The sequence below is a fragment of the Mercurialis annua genome, linkage group LG1-X (assembly GCF_937616625.2).
Source record: "Mercurialis annua linkage group LG1-X, ddMerAnnu1.2, whole genome shotgun sequence".
Lineage (NCBI taxonomy): Eukaryota > Viridiplantae > Streptophyta > Magnoliopsida > Malpighiales > Euphorbiaceae > Mercurialis > Mercurialis annua.
The window spans coordinates 60,685,634-60,705,134 of NC_065570.1; the positions used below are offsets into that span (position 1 = coordinate 60,685,634).

At 32.8% G+C, this 19,501-nt stretch overlaps 3 protein-coding genes across 3 annotated transcripts; all 3 read left to right on the top strand.

Annotated features, from left to right (window-relative positions):
• Positions 1-8,649: 8,649 nt before the first annotated feature.
• Positions 8,650-11,612, top strand: LOC126679437 (protein ALP1-like). The gene is made up of 4 exons (XM_050374467.2): positions 8,650-9,082; positions 10,071-10,594; positions 10,680-10,905; positions 10,997-11,612. Exons 2-4 carry the CDS (start codon positions 10,073-10,075, stop codon positions 11,470-11,472), a joined length of 1,224 nt encoding a protein of 407 aa, XP_050230424.1. The 5' UTR covers positions 8,650-9,082; positions 10,071-10,072; the 3' UTR covers positions 11,473-11,612.
• Positions 11,613-11,864: 252 nt separating this feature from the next.
• Positions 11,865-13,891, top strand: LOC126674246 (uncharacterized). The gene is made up of 4 exons (XM_050368667.1): positions 11,865-11,881; positions 12,143-12,497; positions 12,954-13,527; positions 13,887-13,891. The coding sequence occupies exons 1-4, from the start codon at positions 11,865-11,867 to the stop codon at positions 13,889-13,891; spliced, it is 951 nt and encodes a 316-aa protein (XP_050224624.1).
• A 791-nt stretch (positions 13,892-14,682) lies between these two features.
• On the top strand, positions 14,683-19,273 carry LOC126666018 (exosome complex exonuclease RRP46 homolog). The gene is made up of 8 exons (XM_050358955.2): positions 14,683-14,968; positions 15,069-15,182; positions 15,361-15,461; positions 17,317-17,337; positions 17,906-17,978; positions 18,056-18,123; positions 18,409-18,541; positions 18,837-19,273. The coding sequence occupies exons 1-8, from the start codon at positions 14,863-14,865 to the stop codon at positions 18,950-18,952; spliced, it is 732 nt and encodes a 243-aa protein (XP_050214912.1). The 5' UTR covers positions 14,683-14,862; the 3' UTR covers positions 18,953-19,273.
• The last annotated feature ends 228 nt before the right edge of the window (positions 19,274-19,501 follow it).

A 19,501-nucleotide genomic window follows, 5' to 3' on the forward strand; every position in this document is an offset into this window, starting at 1 on the left:
ATTATTATGTATTGAAAATGTATCACGTATGTATCCGAATCCGAGATGCATTAAATATATATCGGATATGTATCAAATATTTATCGAATATTTTGCACTTATACTATTTTTTTCCTTTCTTCCACCTTGAACTTCCAGTCAAATCATGAAAACAAACCGATCAAATATATATAAAAAAGCTTTTTTATATATAAAAACGAATCAACCGAATTAGTCAGTTAATTCAATTAATGTATCAAATATGTATCTATCATGTATAAATTGTGTATTAGAGATGTATTAAAAATATATTCAAATTGCAATTAAATATAGTCGATTAGGAATCAATAAGCACTAGAAAAATTCATTTTAATTAGTATTATTACATATATGTTTATAAGTTTTTCTCAATATAAAAACGAACCAATCGAATTAGTCAGTTAATTCAATTAATGAATCAAATATGTATCTATTATGTATAAATTGTGTATAAAATGTGTATCAAAAATATATTCAAATTACAATTAAATGTGATCGATTAGAATTCAATAAACACTAGAAAATAACCTCAGCATCAATAACATATCCAAAAATGCACTATCTAACATTCAAAGATTAAATATTTATACTCAATTCATTAAAAATAAAATTAGAGATGTATCGAAAATGTACCGCAAATGTATCACAAATGTATCAGAGATGTATCCACTCTATTAACAATTTTCTAACGCCGGTCTTAATTTATAAGATTTTGAAAATAAAATAAAACTGATTCATCTTGCAGAACTATAACAATAGAGGTATTATACTCATTTAACCGAATAAAAATTACAAATAAAAGTAAAATGAATTTAAAAAATAAATTTAATTTTATAACCAATCTAAAGTGAAGAGTAAGTAAAACAAGTAGGGAGCTTCACTGTGACCTTTTTTTCTTGTAAAGTGTCATTTCTTCTATCTTCCGGTATCATTTGAAAAAAAAAAAACAAGTAGCAACAAAATTAGGCCATTGAAATTCATAGGTACACCTACCGAGTTCAAAGTCTAATAGCAAAAGTGCTCTATAATGTTTCAATAATTTTCACAAACAGGTATTCATTCATCCATACATACCACTAAAAACATTCATTATCCATATATAAAAGACATTGAGTAACCCATCAATTTACTATTAAAAAATGAAAGAGTATTAAAAAAATTCAGATGAATATATAAATATATAAGTGTATAACTTATATTAAAAAAATGAAAGAGTCTCAGGTGCACCTTTTGGTGCAAATTTCATTTGTTCAGAATGACCCGCGCATATTAGAGCAGAAATTTGCTAAAAATAGCATGTGCAGGTGCTAACATAGTGGGGACCTTTTTGGTCTTTTGTTATAATTGTTTTTATTGTAGAGGACACATGCAGTGGACACATGTTGGTTTAAGAGAAAGGTGGTGCTAGTTGAAAACTAATAATGAGAAGTGGTATTTTATAAAATGAAAATTGTAACAAAGTAAATAAATCAATTAATATTGTATTATGTGAAATAGTGAGTCATTATTGTGGTTTTTTTGTTATTTTCTCAATAATTTAATCTCTTTGTTTATTTTTATTTTAATCAACTAAATCTCAGAGATAAATTAATTTAAAATTTGAGGGACAAAATTATAGATAAAATAAAAATAGAAGACCAAATCAAATTTAAAATTATATTTTTTTTATTTAATCATTTAACTTGGTTAGCTGAAACTAAATATTGAAAGAAGGACTAAATCGTTAACGAAAACAAAAGTGAAGAAACAAATCATTTGATTTTCAAATAGAAAGAACCAAAATGTGAATTATGACATATGTAGGAGGATTTTAGAATAATTTATTCTATAATTACTTACATTTTATAAAATTATTTTAGACTTTTCTTTTTTATAAAATAAACTAGCTAGTAAATGGTTATATATGAAAAGACATAACAACATAATAATATTTAAAGAGAAACTCATTTTCTCACTATAGGCAAATTGCCGTATACACTTATAATATTGTTTATTTGATTGGCATCTACCTCTGTCTATGATTGATTTACATGTTTTTTAAGATCAATAATTTTATGAATTGAGCATCCAGTGAGTTCATTTTAATAGTTTTGGTGTTATTAGTTCATGTGATGGCATTAGATATTCTTAATTTTTATTCTCACTTGATTGTTCAACTTAAAAGTGATTCTTGATTGGTTTATCATTTAGGGAATTTATAGATTTTTGGCTTTCTTTGATTTTGGTATATGATTGTTGATTGGCAATGTGGCATTAGTTTTGTTTTTTTATTTAAGGACAAGTAAGGATTAAGTGAAATGATGTTTGATAGATGTAGAAATATTCCTATTTTTATATATATTTCGGGTTTTATATTGCGCTTTTATAATTGTTAGATTTGAGTTATTCTGGTTTTTATTATTTGATTGGGTATTTTCAGGCTAAATGCATGAAAACCGATGATTTTTGGGCTTAATGTAGCATTTCGGGATCTTGCGTGAAGATTTGGTGGTTTCGGAGCTCAAATTCAATGTTGGGAAGGGAAAATGGCCCATGCGCGCTTGCAAATGGCTCTGAGCGATCGAGCAAGTTTTTATGGACTAAACGGTGTCAAATGTGCGACATCAGCGCGGCGATAGTGCCTCCCCAAATTTGGCCTGCATGAACGCGCCATGGCCTGCGTGAACGCGCAGGGCCTAAAATGTTATGCTGAATTGGCGACTTTAGCCATACGAAATTTCACTCGAATAAAACATGACCTGAGTATTTTGGAATTTCATGGATCTCGAAAATAGAATACACTTTAGAGCTCAAATGTATAAATACGAAATGATAATATCGTGTAAAAGGTTCGATTAATTGTTACTTAGACAAAAAAACCTTAGTTTGGCTTAGATTAGTGTCTAGATACTCATTACTCAAATTCAAAGATTTATTCAATCAAGATTGAAGGTGGAGAAAATGAACGAAGGCGACAACAATTATTGAGAAATCAATTCTTATTCGTATACTTTTAACTAAGAACTCCATTAATTTTATTGTTGGATTTGCTTTGAACATGAATAGCTAAACTCATAATTGGAGATTGTTAACTTGAATTATGCATATTTAATTGAATTGGAATTTTGAATATTTGTTTAAATTTCATGTTGATTGTTGTTTTTAATGTTTGAATTTATTTGACCAATTAATTTACTGCCATGTTTTCTAATTTTGACTTGAGAGAGCTAAATTGATAGACTACAATAATCAATAATGTAGGAGTCAACTAGGCGAAAGTGAATTAATAAGTACGTGTTCTTATGTTTAATAAATATCAGTTGATTACTAATTAACTAGGTTTATAATTATACGAGAGTGAGTTATTTGTCTGTTAATCGATTTAATTAGATTTTTGCTTGTAACGACTCGAGAGAGCGGTACAGGTGCTTCCGAGTATCCTTAACCATAATTTGACAATATATTTCATTACCCATTTGATTGATAGTATAATGATAGTTAACAATCCTTGATTTCTCCATCATTTGTTTAAACCTCAATTTTATTACAACTTTAGTTAATTTTAGTTTTCATTATTAATTGCATCTTTTAACTTTTTTTTCATTCACTAGATAGATTGAAACATTTTAATTGGGTGTACTTATAGCTTTCCATGTGGGTACGATACCCAGATTTCACAATTCTTTATTACTTATTCGATTTCGTATACTTGCGGATTTTGCCAACAACCTACAAGCTTTAATGAAGCAACCTAAGGCCCTAATGGCGTTAGGGCGAAGTTGTCATAAGGTTATTCCTAAATGAGGCATACTTGCAAAATAAAAGACTCAACAGGAAATCGAAAACCAGCTCTTCGGAAAGAATGATCTCCTTATTGTCCCAGGACAATATGAGGTCTAAAGATATTGCTTGACCTACTAATATCATAACCTACTGAAAATATTTAATTAGAGGATATAATTCTAGAGTTCCCCATAGACAAACTACATTCGACTGTCTTCATCTCGGTTGTAGCTTCCTGAAGTCCCTTTACCATTCTATGACTCAGGGGGAAAGTGGATTCAAGATCAAAACCAAAAAATGGAGAGAAATTGAGAAGCCACAGTTAAAAGCACGAATAACAGATGAAGAATAGACGAATAACAGATGAAGAATAGATAAACCAGAAATCAAAAAAGTCAACATTTAAAATACCTAGATAAAAAACATAATGGATCAAAGAAGAGATACATAGCGACACAAAAATGAGAAATCTTCATTAAATAAAGGTTTCGAATGAGAAATCTTTGAAAGAGGAAATGGCAATGGCCGTAAAAAATTGCTGAGTAAAGGAAAAGAAAGATGTAATTTTTTGAAATGAAGAAAATAATCTAAAGATGAGAAAAGGGGATAATGAGAAGTACCAACTTGAAAATGAGAAGGCAATTATAAACCCGCTGTTAGAAAGAAAAAAAACGCGGGTTATAAACCCAAGGAGAATGTAATACCCCAAAATATTTAATTAGCTAATTGGACCACGTGTCCAGCTTTGAGTCGCAGAAGTGACGATATCGGAAAGTTTTTCGATAAATAAGTTTTAATAGGTCGGTTTTAGAAAAGATTATTACGGAGAAAATTTATATTATATTTCAATTCTAAAGTTAGAATTGGAATTAAATGGAAAAATGGCGAGAAAAATCCAAAATAAGGTATAGGGACCAAAGTGGTAATTTAACCACTTTGTGTCGAAAATAGAAATATTGGATTTTGACGGGAAAGTATTAATATTGAGTTTCGTATTATTTATCGGAGATAAATAATACGTATAAGTTATAATAAAAGAAGTTAACGATTTAGCTATGGACTAAATCGTGCGAAAGAAAAGTTTAAAGGATTAATGATAAGAAACAAAAAAAACAAGGACTTAAGTGGAATTTTTGCCAAATTATATATAAAGAGAAATATGAATTAGGAGAAGGAAAGGAAGCGTCCAGAGAGATTGAGAGATTACCGATCGATATCGTCGTTTCGCCGCCGTTTCGCCGTTCGACGTCCGATTCAAGTGATTTTCGCGGCGATCTCTTCAGAATCGAGAGCTCTATCAATCCTAAGCTTCATTTTAAGGTAAATATCTCGAGAATTGGTGATAAATTTGAATATATAGGGCTGTTTTCATGAGATTATGATTTTGGGTTGAATTTGACGTTTTTGAAGTTATTATGGCGTTTTTGAAGAAACCGAGATATGGGTATTGAGTGTGGGTGTGTGAAGCACGTCGGGGTTGTGGCGAAACCCCGGAAAACTTGATTTCCGGGGCTGTGCACGTGGTGCACGACCGTGCACCACGGGTGCACGAACGTGTACTGGAAGTACACGAACGTGCACCTAGCAAGGTACACGATCGTGTACTTGAAGTACACGAACGTGCACTTTTCATGGTGCACGAACGTGTACTGGAAGTACACGAACGTGTACTGGAAGTACACGAACGTGTACCAGTGAGGTGCACGAACGTGTACTTGATTGCACGAACGTGTACCCACCGTAAGGCACACCCGTGCACCCTGACTCGCCTCCACGCGTATGCAAACTGTAACTGACTTAAGTGTTTGACGTTTTGAGTAGTTTGACTCTAAAGGACGGGTTTCGGACTTTGAGAATCATTAATCTCGAGATTAGCTCGGCGTTTTAGGTAATTAATAATAATGGGAAAACGTCAAGGACGTTAAGCGATTCTCAGTTATGAGAAATAGTATTCGCTAAGTCGTTTATACGACTAAAGTTATTGAATACGTGGATAAGTATAAGATGAAACTAAATCCTAAAAGTTAAAAGTATTATACGTATAAGAATGCGAGAATCACGTCTAACTATTAACGATTTATCAGACGTGTCAGCGAGTAGTGGAGTCAGTAGAAGAGGACTAGCGAGAGCGTACTATCAGATTGATCATATCATTTCTTGGATTGCGGTCACTGTGAGTTGTACTTTTACTTTCATGTATTATATATTAAAATTATTTTATGAAAATATATATAGTGTTTTCACGCATCGCATTATATACCATTGATTGAATGTTATATGTTTATTTAATTTCCATATACGAGAACTAGTATGCGATCCGAAGAAACTAGCTACCTATTGGGTGTCAATAGGCTGTGTGATCACCAGTATCGAGTCAGTCTAGTATGTTTGCATTGAGAAATGATTTGACACAGCTGGGAGCTGATGATGAATATGAAATTTACGATTGGGTATATGATTTGATACGAGTGAGTACTCGGCTACGGTGTAGTCCGGCGTCCCCGTATCTAGTGGTTGGGCCACCAGCGAGTTGGACTCGCGATTGATATTTACGATTGGGTTGAACGATAATGGTTATTCGAGAAATGTGTCGCATGCTAGGATATTAGTTTCATACGGGTCAAATACATGTTTATATGTTTTATATTAATATTTTCTTGAGATGCGATGCTATGTTTCTATGTTAATACTGTTAGTAAATGTCAACTCACTCAGTATTTCCCCAAATACTGATCCCTCACCTTTGATATCTTTCAGGTGCTTAGCTTGTGGACCTAGCTAGAGGCCAATTTTGAAGTCCAGAAGTCAGCTGTATATGTTAGTTTCTGACTTCTGTGAATGTTGTAATAGTGGTCCTGTGTCGACAGAACAGTAGCCTAGACAGCAGTTCATTTTTATTGTATATATTAACTGCTGTTATTGTTTTATATGCATTTTGATAGGCTACATGTTTAGTATATGATCCACGGCCCCAGATGCCGGTGTGATGTTTGAAACACTAACTGATGTATATAGTACCGCGAGGCCAGTTCGTACAGGGTACGGTAACTAGAGCCCGCGAAGTTTTGAAACAGTTAGTGTATATGTATAATTATATGTGATATATATAAATGTGTTGCTTCCGTTGTTTCATGTTAAATGTTTAATGTATTCATTTATTATTTGCGAAAAATTATTTGTGATTTTAGGCTTGCTACGGGTTCCGGAACTACCACTCCCGTTCCCTAGCGCCGGTTGCGGCTCAATATTTTGGGTCGTGACAGAGAAAATGAAACAATATGATATAGACCCTAATAAAGACATACATACATGCGCCTCAAATAATGAAAACGTGACATATGTGCACAGACACGTGTCAAAGATCCATAAACCACTAAGTCATGACTGAAAGACATGTCAGTAGATTACGAAGCAAGAAATTAAAGAAGATAGATTCGAAAATATACAAGTGATAAAAGAGGTCTCGCAAAAAAAAGGTTTCGCCAGATGAAAGGAGTTTCGCCAAGATAAAAAATTTCGCCAGAGAAGACAAAGAATATAGCTAAAATCCTACTAAAGACATAAATACTCAACAACATTAGCTTACTTGTGTTAGAGCTAACGATGGAAACCGAACCTAATGGTCCAGTACCGGATCCATATATTCAAGCCCTACAAGGTGAATATGACCAACTTAATGATCAACCAGCCGAATCCCTAAGGATCCGCTCGCTAAAGCGAACCCCCTGAGATTTGCTTTACTAAGACCGAGTCTCCTAGTGTTTGGAAAGAGAAACACTCCGATAAATTCACATAAGATCTTGTCTTATTCAAATATGAGCTTTTTGTCCAAATACAACTGTATCAATTTAAAAGGTTATAAAATCATCTATAAAACTTGGACATTTTAATTTTTTTATTGAAAAATCCTATTCGGATAACATCTAATACAATATAGAAATGCTAATTCTATTCGGACATTAGTAGTATGCTCTTACAAGATTATTATAAAAGAAGCATATGCCTATGACAATACATTATCATCAATACTCAATAAACTCATAAACTATTATAACAGTCAATTACTGACTTAAGTATCAGAGTGCTCATCGGACAACCACAGTCCGATTAGCGTTTTAACCTATATTTTACAGGTTAACCCGTCTTGAAGGCAGACTCCATTAGTAACTAATGAATTTAAAAGTTTGATGGGCTTTATAATATTTTATTAAAAAATTGGGTTTATTAATCCGTATATAAAAATTGAATTTCGAACAAATGATGATAATTTTAAATAATATGTAATCAAATTAATATTAAATAAATACATTAATGAATTTTGTAAGATAAACAGTTTTAACACTTAGAAAAATCTTAAATTAAAAAGTATATTATACCAAAAAATAGAATGGTCATTGAAAAATTAGTCAAAATATAGATACAAAAGCTTTAGAGATAAAAATTGATTTAAATAGCAATTTATTCCTTTAACTTGTAAATAATGAACAACTAATATATAAAGTAATTTAAGTCAGTCTTAAAATTGGTTAGTCAATTCACTCTATTTTTGTAATTATTCCTCTGAACTTGTAAGCTTATTGCTTCCTTAATTTGTAAATTAATTTGTAAAGATAAAATTAATTAATTAAAATTATTTATTTTAAGACTGATTTGCTCATAAAATTAATTTATACTTAATTTATGTTTTAATTGTCCAATAAATTAATAGAGCAAATTGCTATTTAAGTCGATAAAAATTAAGGAACTAAGGGGGTGTTTGGTTGGACCAAAAAAAGGCCAGGAATGGGAATGGGAATGGCCCATTCCCATTGAATCTGTTTGTTTCATAAAAAAAGGCCCGGAATGGGAATTCTAAACCCCATGGAATGGGAATGGCCCATTCCCTAGCAGACCCAGGTCAATCATTCCCATTCCTGACCTAATTTATGATTTTGAAAAAATAATCGTTTCTCTCCTCTGCACCTCGACTGGTCATCACCGTTGCCACTACTCCGCCACCACTGTTGCTGCTCCTCCACCGTCGATCCTCCTCCACCGTCGATCCTCCTCCACCTTTGCTGCTCAACCACCGTCGATGCTTTAATCCTTTCCCTCCGCTGCTCGCTTCACTCTCGCCGGAGCTCCACTTCCACTGTCGCTGCTCTAATCTTACTGCTCGTGTCTGTCCGCTCTTCATGTCCCTCCGCTGCTTCAGTCTCGCTGGCGCTCTACTTCCATGGTCGCTGCTCTAATCCTGCTGCTTGTGTCCCTCCACTTCTTCAGTCTCGCCGGCGCCCCACTTACAGCCGCTGCTCTTTCTTAGGTAAGGATGTGCTTATATGTTAATTCTTTTACTCAGATTTCCTTATCTTGTTGGTTTGTGACTGATGGGTTTTGCATGCTTTTCTTTTGTTTCTGATTTCTCATTTTGTTTGCATTCTTCTGTTTTTGTTGGATGAGATTTTTTGTTTATATGATTGTAAGCTTCCAGACAGGGCATTTAGGGTATTTGTTGATGTTTTTTGTTATATTGTTAAATGAATCGCTCCGTTAATGATTTTGGTTATTCAAATGTTACCAAATGCTCATACAAATCAATGGTATATGCTGCATTTTTTCAATATTTAAGCAAATTTAGTTATTCTAAAATGCATTTTAACTTCAAAAACAAGTCTGCATTTTGTACTTGCATTCATTACCAATCCCAAATGTTACAAAATCAATAGGCAATATAAATATTTTAACATCTAATGACCTGAATTCAGTACTCATATTAGCTGTTTTTCTATGGGAAATACTCTTTTGAAAGTGAAAGTGGTGATATGCTTAATTACAGGAACACTTTATGAGCCATTTTGTGGGCAACTAGCAAGTTCATATGTTTATTTGCACTAGTTTTAATCTATGTTGCTCGTGTCCTTCTGCTTGATTAGTACATTTATAGCCGGAATTGAAACTTTACTGAACTTTTGGCTGGAGACTTTACTGAAGTAAAATTGACAGAAAGGGAACTATTTCTTTTTATTAAAGTACTGTGATAACTTAACGAAACTATCACAAATTGGCAATGCACTTAATGACTTCTTATCAATAAGGAGAGACTAACTGATGCTTTATTTGATTTTGCCTATCTTAATGTAGATAAGTCTTTTAGCTTCTTTTTCATTTTATATAAATGTCTCTTTTACCATTTTTGCTCTGCAATCTGGATAAGTCTTTTAGCTTCTGCACTATTTCTTTTTTAGTTTAATGATCCATAAATCTGAATTTACATTAATTATTAATTTTCACTGATATTTTTTTTATTATAGAAATGCCTCATTTAGGACTCTCATTGAAAAGAAAGCAGAATTTCCGACGACTTCACTTCATGATAGTTATTATATTGGTAGTTTATACCATGTACGCGAGTTGGTATATGATGGGTGCAACTATTCTTAGTAGACGTCAATTAAGAGATACAAAAAAAGATAGAAAGAGAAATAGATTTGCGAATATATGTAGGCTCATAAAAGAAAGTGATGATGTGTGTAAGAGTGAACTTCGCATGGATAGACGTACATTTTTTATTCTTTGTGAGATGCTTAGGGATATTGGAGGTTTACAAGCGACCCGGAATATGTCATTGGAAGAAATTGTTTCAATTTTTTTATATGTTTTATCTCATCATCAAAAGAATAGGACAATGTGTACTTATTTTATAAGAAGTGGAGAATCTGTGAGTAGACATTTTAACCGTTGTTTGAAAGCTGTCCTGAAATTGCATGATGAACTATTAAAAAAGCCTACACCAATAACCGATGATTGCACCGATGATAGATGGAAATGCTTTAAGGTATGTAAAAAAAATATTTCTAACTAGTGTAATAGTTAAGTTATATACATTATCATGATTTATCGAGGTGTTGTTTTTTATGTAGAATTGTCTAGGAGCATTAGATGGTACTTACATTAATGTGAAAGCACCCGTTGAGGAAAGATCTAGATATCGGACAAGAAAAGGAAATATAGCAATGAACGTCTTAGGTGTTTGTTCACCTGATATGCAATTCATCTATGTGTTACCTGGTTGGGAGGGTTCAGCGCATGATGGTCGTGTCCTACGAGATGCGATTTCACGGCCTAACGGTCTAAAAATTCCTCAAGGTAACACTAGCCAACAATACAATTCTATATTTATTAAAAATAATTTTGGACTACAAGCTATAAAACAATATTTTATTTTTTATGTGCAAAGGTTGCTATTACTTGGTGGATGCTGGATACACTAATGGTGAGGGATTTCTTGCTCCATATCGAGGGCAACGTTATCATCTAGATGAGTGGAGAGGTGATAGGCAGCCACAAACTGCAGAGGAATATTTCAACATGAAACACTCTAGAGCTAGAAATGTCATCGAAAGATGTTTTGGTGTGCTTAAGGGAAAATGGTCTATTCTTAGAAGTTGCTCTTACTATCCAATTAAGACCCAAGGACGTATCATTCTAGCATGTTGTTTATTGCACAATTTGATTAGAAGATACATGCCAACGGATATAGAAGTGCTTTATGAAGAAGAAGATATAGATGATGATGATGATAGTGAAAGTGAAATGGAATGCATCACAACAATTCAAACATCTAATCATTGGAGTAATTTCAGAAATTCACATGCCCAACAAATATTCAACAATTGGAGAGTTAACTTTAGTAGAGCCAATAGTATGTTGTAACTTTGCTATTATTAGTTAGTATTAAGTATTACAAAGAAACGATTACCTTTTATGCAAGGTTACTTTTTGTAATAACTTGTGAATGTGTTTATTAGTGTGCTTATTTTTTTTATGAAAGACTGATTATTGAATTCTATTTATTTCTATTTCTTTTACTTTTTATCTTTGTTTTACTGTTTCATTGTTGGATTTTTCCATTTTCAGGCTTTCTGAGCAATGCCTTAATTAGAATTGTAGTAAACTTCTTTTGTTGCAGGTTGGAGGAATCTACTGGAAACACTCAAAATTGAAGTTGCAGAATATGATGATTTCCTGCTGTTAGATATCGAGGAACACTACAGTAAGCTCCCCTACAAATCTAATGTAGTGCACTTATAAAAGAAGGGTAAGAAATGGCAACTTACCATTGGTAACTGAAAATAATAGAAAAAAAATTGCTGTTAACAAAAGCTAAAGTATGATATAATGTTTGCTCTTTAGTCTATGTTTGAGACAAAACATGATTTAATTGTGGTGATTTAAGGGCTCACTAGTGCCATTATTAAGAGTCCAAATTAGCATTTTTTAGAGCTGCATATTCACTTTACTAAGTGTTGTGACTGATTTCTTAGAGCTGATTAGTGAATGTTGTTGTGCTAAGTGTTGTGACTGATTTCTTTATTATTGCTAGGATGGATTTCGTTGAAAGCAGTCAACATTTTCGAGGAAGAGGTAAGAATAAAAGGAGTTGGACTGCCGAAGAGGATGCTGTTTTGATAGAGAGCTTACAACAAGTGGCTACAGAACCTAAATATAAACAAGGCAACACCTGGAAGAATGGATATTTGTTACGAGCAGAAGAATTGATGAATATAAGACTTCCTTCGTGTGGTTTGAGAGCAAATCCTCATATTGATTCACGTTGGAAAACTATGAAGACAAAATATAATGCCATAGCTGAAATGTTGAACAAATCTGGATTTGCTTGGGATGATTCAAGAAAAATGGTTCAGTGTGAAAAATCTATTTTTGAGGAATGGTGTCAGGTAATTCTGATTTTTGTTTCTCTTATTTTTATTTTTATTCTAATTATAATTTCTTGGCGAGTGCTTGAGATGCAAGAATCATGGTTAAGCTGCATGTATAGTTTGTAATGCTTACTGCATTGTTGTTTATGCAAGTTTTGTCGTGAACATCATAGGAATTATATGCAATGTATATGCAGCATTACAAACTGATTGTGGTCGGCATGTAATATAGATTCTGCATAATAATCTACTACTGAGTTAGGGCCTGTAACAACTAGCTTCTTTAGATGTTAGTCCTAAAATGTTTTTTATTTATAGACAAATATGGTTTGTTTAAATGAACAACTTAAACTTGCTGAGAATTAACTTCATCTTGCCTCCTTTATTTTTTTGTTTTGAATCAGTTGTAGTTTTCAACAATTATTTTGGTTCTCTGATTTATTCTTAGGGGCTGTTTGTTTCTCGTATTTGTAGAATCACAAGGATGCCAAAGGACTTTGGGGTGTATCTTTTCCGTTATTTCATGAAATTGGGGAATTGGTTGGCAAGGATAGAGCAACAGGCAAAAATGTTGAAACTTTTGAAGAAGCTATCGCAAATATGGAAAATGAGACAGATAATCAAACAAATTCAGCTCATGAAGATAATGAAGAAGATGATATATCAATAACTCATTCAACAACTCAGTCTTCATCTAAAAGAGTCAAGAGACGCCATAGGGAAACGAGGAAGGAAGCAAGTGAATCTGATGAGTCGAGTATGGCTACTTCATTTGTAAATGTTTCTTCTAATCTCAACTCGTTTATGCAGAATATGAATACACATCTTGGAACAATGGCGAGTGTATGGTCTCGTGCAGAGGAGCGTGAGCAAGATATAATTGAGAAAAGCAACAATGTATTGAGTGAGTTGCTTCTTATAGACAATTTGTCGAGTGCTGAAGCATTGCAAGCCGCTGATATTCTCACAGCGGAACCAAACAAATTGAGGGTGTTCTATCAAGCTCCACCAAATCTTAGAAGGCAGTATATCACTAGTCTTCTTTATTGTAAGCTTCATACTTTTTTCATTTTTAACTATTCGAGTTCAATTTCAATTGTCTTAAAATTTTTGTTCAATTGCCTACAAGTGTGATAGCTTGCTATGTGTTTATGCTAGAAGATGGATGGTAAACCGTTGACAATTTTAGCTTAAGTTGATGATGTGATCATGTGAAAGATGAAAACAGACCTTGTCTTTGTATGAGTTTATGCCCTTTTTTGTGTAATATCAAATAATATGTGACTTGTTTGAACAATGATCTGCTTCTTATACATGTATTTGCTTTGTTTGAATGTTTGATAATATGTAGAGTATTTAATATTTGTTGGTTTCATTATCTTATATATTTTGTAATTGTATTTGCAGGTTAATTACTCCAAGGCTATTGACGGTGTTTTCGAGTGTTTCAATTTCAAAATTATCATGTATTTTTTTAGTTTATGGATTTGAATTTAGAACGATGTTGATTAAAACGTTGATGTTTGTGTTATAAACAAATTATTCTAGACATATTTCTAATGAATGACTTAATTGCAATTTATAAAAAATTATGTAATTTAATTATCTTTTATTTTTGTGTAATTTTTAAATTTATTCTCGACATAATAATTTATTCTAGACATATATTTTTAATGAACGATTTAATTACAATTTATGAAAATTGTATATTTTAATTATTTATTATTTTTTGCATAAATTTTAGATTTTTTGAGACATAATTAATAATGGATTTAAAAAATAAAATTGATTCCCATTCCCATTCCCATTATGAATTATTGGCAAACAAACACATATTAATGGAATCATTCCCATTCCTTGGTGGAACCAAACAACATAGCAAAATTCCCATTCCCATTCCCATTCCCATTCCCACCCATTCCCATTCCCATTCCCATTCCCATTCCGGACTTTGAACCAAACGGCCCCTAACTGTATTTGCGTAATTGCGTGGGATCAAAACAAAATAAAGAAATAGAGGCATTACAGGGATAGATTAGTCATGTGGTAAAAATTTAGAGTGCAATTGTAAAGTGTTGGTGTGTAAAAATCGGTTCCCCTTTTCAAAAAAAAAAAATCTTGTTGATCTAACGGCTTCAAATCTTTTTCTTGTTGCACTACTGTCCGATTTCTCCCCTCGGGATCGATCTCAAACAACAACAACTGCAGCTCCAAACATCACTGAAAACGACAGCAGTTTAAAAATAAGTAACTCGTCGTTTGGCAAATTAGCTTCTTCTGCAATCTTAAACCCTAATTGCAAAACCCTACTAATTCCCTCCAATTCTCTATCAATCTCTTTTTGTAGCCAATTTTTAAATCAATTAATCTAACAGTAACAAAAATGTCCAGCGAGAGAGACGATGGGCGCAAGCCGAGCCAGCTAAGACCACTCGCATGCTCACGCAATGTACTAAACCGTGCCCATGGCTCCGCTAGCTGGTGTCAAGGTAACAACAGTGTCTCTAATTTTGTCTATTATACAATATAAATTCATTCTTGATTTTTGTTTTGCTCCGTAACAACTGTTAGTTTGATGCTTTTATTTAGGAGATACAAAGGTTTTAGCTGCTGTTTATGGACCTAAGCCTGGAACCAAGAAAAATGAGAACCCTGAAAAGGCCTGTATTGAAGTCCTTTGGAAGCCTAAAACTGGTCAGATTGGTAAGTGATTGTTAAAACATTGTAAGGTTTTTTCCAATTTGCGGTTTCAGCTTTTTGTAAAATATTCTTGTGTTGTTTTACTTATTTTGTTTATGCTGTGTTGTGTTGTGGCATTGTTAGTTTATTGTAAGTTGTCTAGTTCGGTTTACAATTTTTATGGAAATTGCAAAATGTTTAGGAAAAGCGGAAAGGGAGTATGAGATGATACTGAAGAAAACTTTGCAGAGCATCTGTGTTTTGACTGTCAATCCCAACACCACTACATCAGTTATAGTTCAGGTCAGTGAGTAGATTCCTTGGTTAATTACAATACGAGTTGTGCTTTTACTTTTCTAAGTAGATTTACTGTTTGGCTCCGAGATAGATGGTTAATTATGGTTAAGTACAAGGAAAAATATGATGTATCAGCATGCGGTAGAAACTACGCAACTGGTTATGAGTAGCTGACTGTAAAATGTTGTTGATTTTAAAAATTGAAGCATTACAAAGGACTCTTAATAATTCATAGGTGTTCCCGGATGAATATATTTAATGTTCTTTACATAGCTATCGTCTAACGGTATCCCAATGGTACCTTTTTTAGTTTAGCTAAACCCATTATAAGGTCCATGTACTGTTACAATTTATTTAAAGGAGTCCTTATAAATCAATTTCTAACTAAGTAATCCTTATACTAATAATTACATAATCAATTCGTCCTTGACTGGACGGAACTGTAAAAACACTAACAGAACCGTCAAAAATGTCCACATCATTAAGTGTAGTGGACATAATTCCCTGTAACTTGCAATATTTGACTGCTTACTTTCAGAATATGCGAAACAAGTAAACACCAAATGTTCATATGTCTAGTCCTTCCAATATATAATGCAAAGGAATAAATAATGGAATTACGATCTTTTAATGGTAATTAAATTTATAGCTTGAGATAATAGTGGTTTTATATTTCCTCATTTTGTGTTCTCTTTTCTCTTTTTTGCAATTTAGAATCTCCAATCCTTATTTTGATTAATCTAAAGCTTTTATTATATTCAAATCCAAAGCTGCCAAGTTTTTGCCGTAATTTTTAAGAGGATTTACACATTTCATATGAACAGAGTAGCAAACTAAATAAAAAAAACTTATACAACCAACATTCTAGAGTGAAAAAAATGTTTTAAGGCACTTTACTGCAGTTTCTACAAGCAGTATTATATACGCAGATGAATTAAATTTGCAGATTCTCCAAATAGCCTTTCCTATTTTACCTCCCAACTTGAATCATGAGTTCAGTTACAAGGTACAAAATTAACTTTAGTTCTACTTAGAATGAGATGTATGCAGCTTTTAAAGGTACCAAATACATATGGAAAAGGTCACTATCGAGGTTGTGATGTTTGAATATAAATAAGAATGTTTTGACATCTCCTGCTTTGAAAGTGACAGAGAATGAAATTTTGTGGCTTTGTTTGATGAAGATAGTGATCATGCATGCAAGAAAACTTGGGTGGAAATTTTAACAGCAACAAGTAATGCTGTTGATTTGAGGATTAGGAGAAAGAGCAGCCATGGTGACTAAGCATCCTCGTGGCAAAATTTTAACTCAACCACGTACATTTGGGAATATGATATAAACGAGTTTGACTGCCATTTAGCAAAGGACTATTCAGTTATGAAAATATGAGTACAAGGATTCCTTACTAACAAATAGATGTATAAGGACTCTTTAAAATAAAAAGTAATAGTACAGGGACCTTATAATGGGTTTAGCCTTTAGTTTATTTTGACATAATAACGAGTTAGTCTAAATCAAATCAGATGAACAAACTCAATTTTGAGACTGTTATTCAAAATTCAATAGGAAACATACAAAGTGATTTTGGTTTCAACTCTCAAGTCAGTTTGCCCTAGGATTGTACTAAACATACATTTTTTGCAATAAAAAGTTCTGTATATTGGCAATTAGGATTATCTTGGGAAGCTCAGATAATGGAAATGTCTTTTTGGTTCTAGTTTTGGTTTTACACAACCAGTCAGAATTATGAAATTTTGGGCTTGCAATTTTTTTTTTTAATCTTTATGTTTACTAAGATGTTGATGACCTTCAACTAGTTTCATACATCATTGAATATTTTTTCTTATCTTTGTTATACAGGTTGTTCATGATGATGGTTCTGTATCCTTTATATGTATATCTACCTGATGAATCCAGTTTAATGGTTTAGCATACACAATTACTGGCTCTCTGTTCTCTTTTCTTTTTGCTCTTTTCCATTCTCTTTTACTTAAATACTTGCTGTAGGAATCCAATGTCTCCATCTAGTACTTTCTAATGTTTCTAATGTGTCTTCCAGTGCTTCCACTTTTCTTTTTCTTGCTCTCTATGTTAAAAGCATTTGTTTTGCAATGTGCAAGAGTGTATCCAGTCTTTTCAAATTCTGGATCTGGCCAGTTTTCCAAGTTCTTTTTCTTTAGCATGCATTTTTGCTTTACTCCCTAGTCCCTCCTATAGTGTGTTCCCTCAGTCATTTCAAATGAAATTGTTTTGCACCATTTGTCAACTTTTTAGAACTTTCTTGGATGTAATTTTTGGTTTGCGGGAAACGCAATGCAATAATTATCTTTTGAAGATTGAACATTGTTTCTCTGGATGCTGAGCAGCAATGTTGGCCTCATGCTTCTAATCCTGACTTTATCCTGATCATTTGATACAATTGAGTATATTCTTGACTAATATTATGTAGCTCCTGACATGTGCCATAAATGCAGCATGTGCTGCTCTTGTTGATGCTGGAATGCCTATGAAGCATCTTGCTGGTAATTGAGACATACAATCACCTCATCTTCAATTCTTCATTTGACTACTTATGACTATTGTCATTTGGTTTTTGCAGTTGCTATTTGTTGTTGTTTAGCAGAAGATGGATATGTTATATTGGATCCCACCAAGTTGGAGGAACAGGTTTTACAATATCTTAATGTTTTTACTTTTTTGAAAGTTTGTATTATGTTTTCTCTGCTAGAATCAGTTACGACGAGAACATGTCTAGATGTTTATATAAATCATCTTAAGGAAAAAACCTTGGTTTCCTCAGTTTAAATATTATTAACTTCATAAGCAAAGTACAAAATCTCATAATGTGTAATATGTAAAAGCTTTATTCACATTGAAGTGATAATCTGGTCTTTCTCCTTTGCTCTTTGATTCTCTTCCTAGTTCTTGCATGACAATTTTATGTTTTGGCAGAAAATGAAGGGATTCACATATTTAGTCTTTCCAAATTCAACTCAATCTGTTCTACCAGAAGGGTCGTCACTTGTTGAAGGTAAACCTATCGAACATGGGATCATTACGTCTGTCACCCACGGAGTGATGTCAGGTACATTCTGAGTGATCTCGTCTTCCTCTTGTTGTTGCATTATTCTAAAAGTTGAAACAGAATTATCTACATGTTAGCTTTTCTATTCAATGGTTTCCAAATTTTCGTTGTTGAAACAGAATTATCTACATGTTAGCTTTTCTACTCGATGGTTTCCAATATTCTTAAAGTTGAAACAGAATTATCTACTTGTTAGCTTTTTTATTCAATGGTTTCCAAATTTTTGTAGCTATCTATGATTCAATGTTTATTATTCCTGATCCGAATATAATTCCCGTATAATTTTGTTTTTTAGTGGAGGAATATCTTGATTGTCTAGATCGAGGGCGTGCAGCCTGTGAACAACTGTCGGGTTTTCTCAGAAGGAGCTTGAAATTACACCTACCAGGCGACTCCTCAAAAGCTGGATGATTTTGGTAAATATCACGCGAGAATGCTGCGGGAAGTCTCAATTATTTTTTGGAGATACTTATTATGAGCTGCCTTCCTGTGACCTAACCCAAGTGATAAATGTTACGGTTGTACCATAGCTAAATTATATGCAGTAGATGGAGGCTTCAACTCCCATTTATGTGCAGTCTTCTTGGTCATATTATTATTATCTTTAATTTATAAAATGAAATGTAATGCTTTTCCTGTACTCAAATTTTGATTTTACTCTTATATAATGACACACACAATGATGTATATTGAGTGATCTTGTTAGCCTCCAGAAGTGGAATTCAATCTTCAGTGTCTCTGTCCAAATAATTGAATACTAGTTTGACTTAAATATATTAACAGGTATATATATTACTATATATTATCATGACACAATTTTCAACCCAAATGTTAATTTTTTTTATCTAATTAAGTTAACTTATATTCCTAAAATAATAAATAAAAAATTAAGTTAACTTATATGGCAATTCAATTCTAAGGTCTATGTAAATATGTAACTGTTTTGGATAGTCGGTTTGG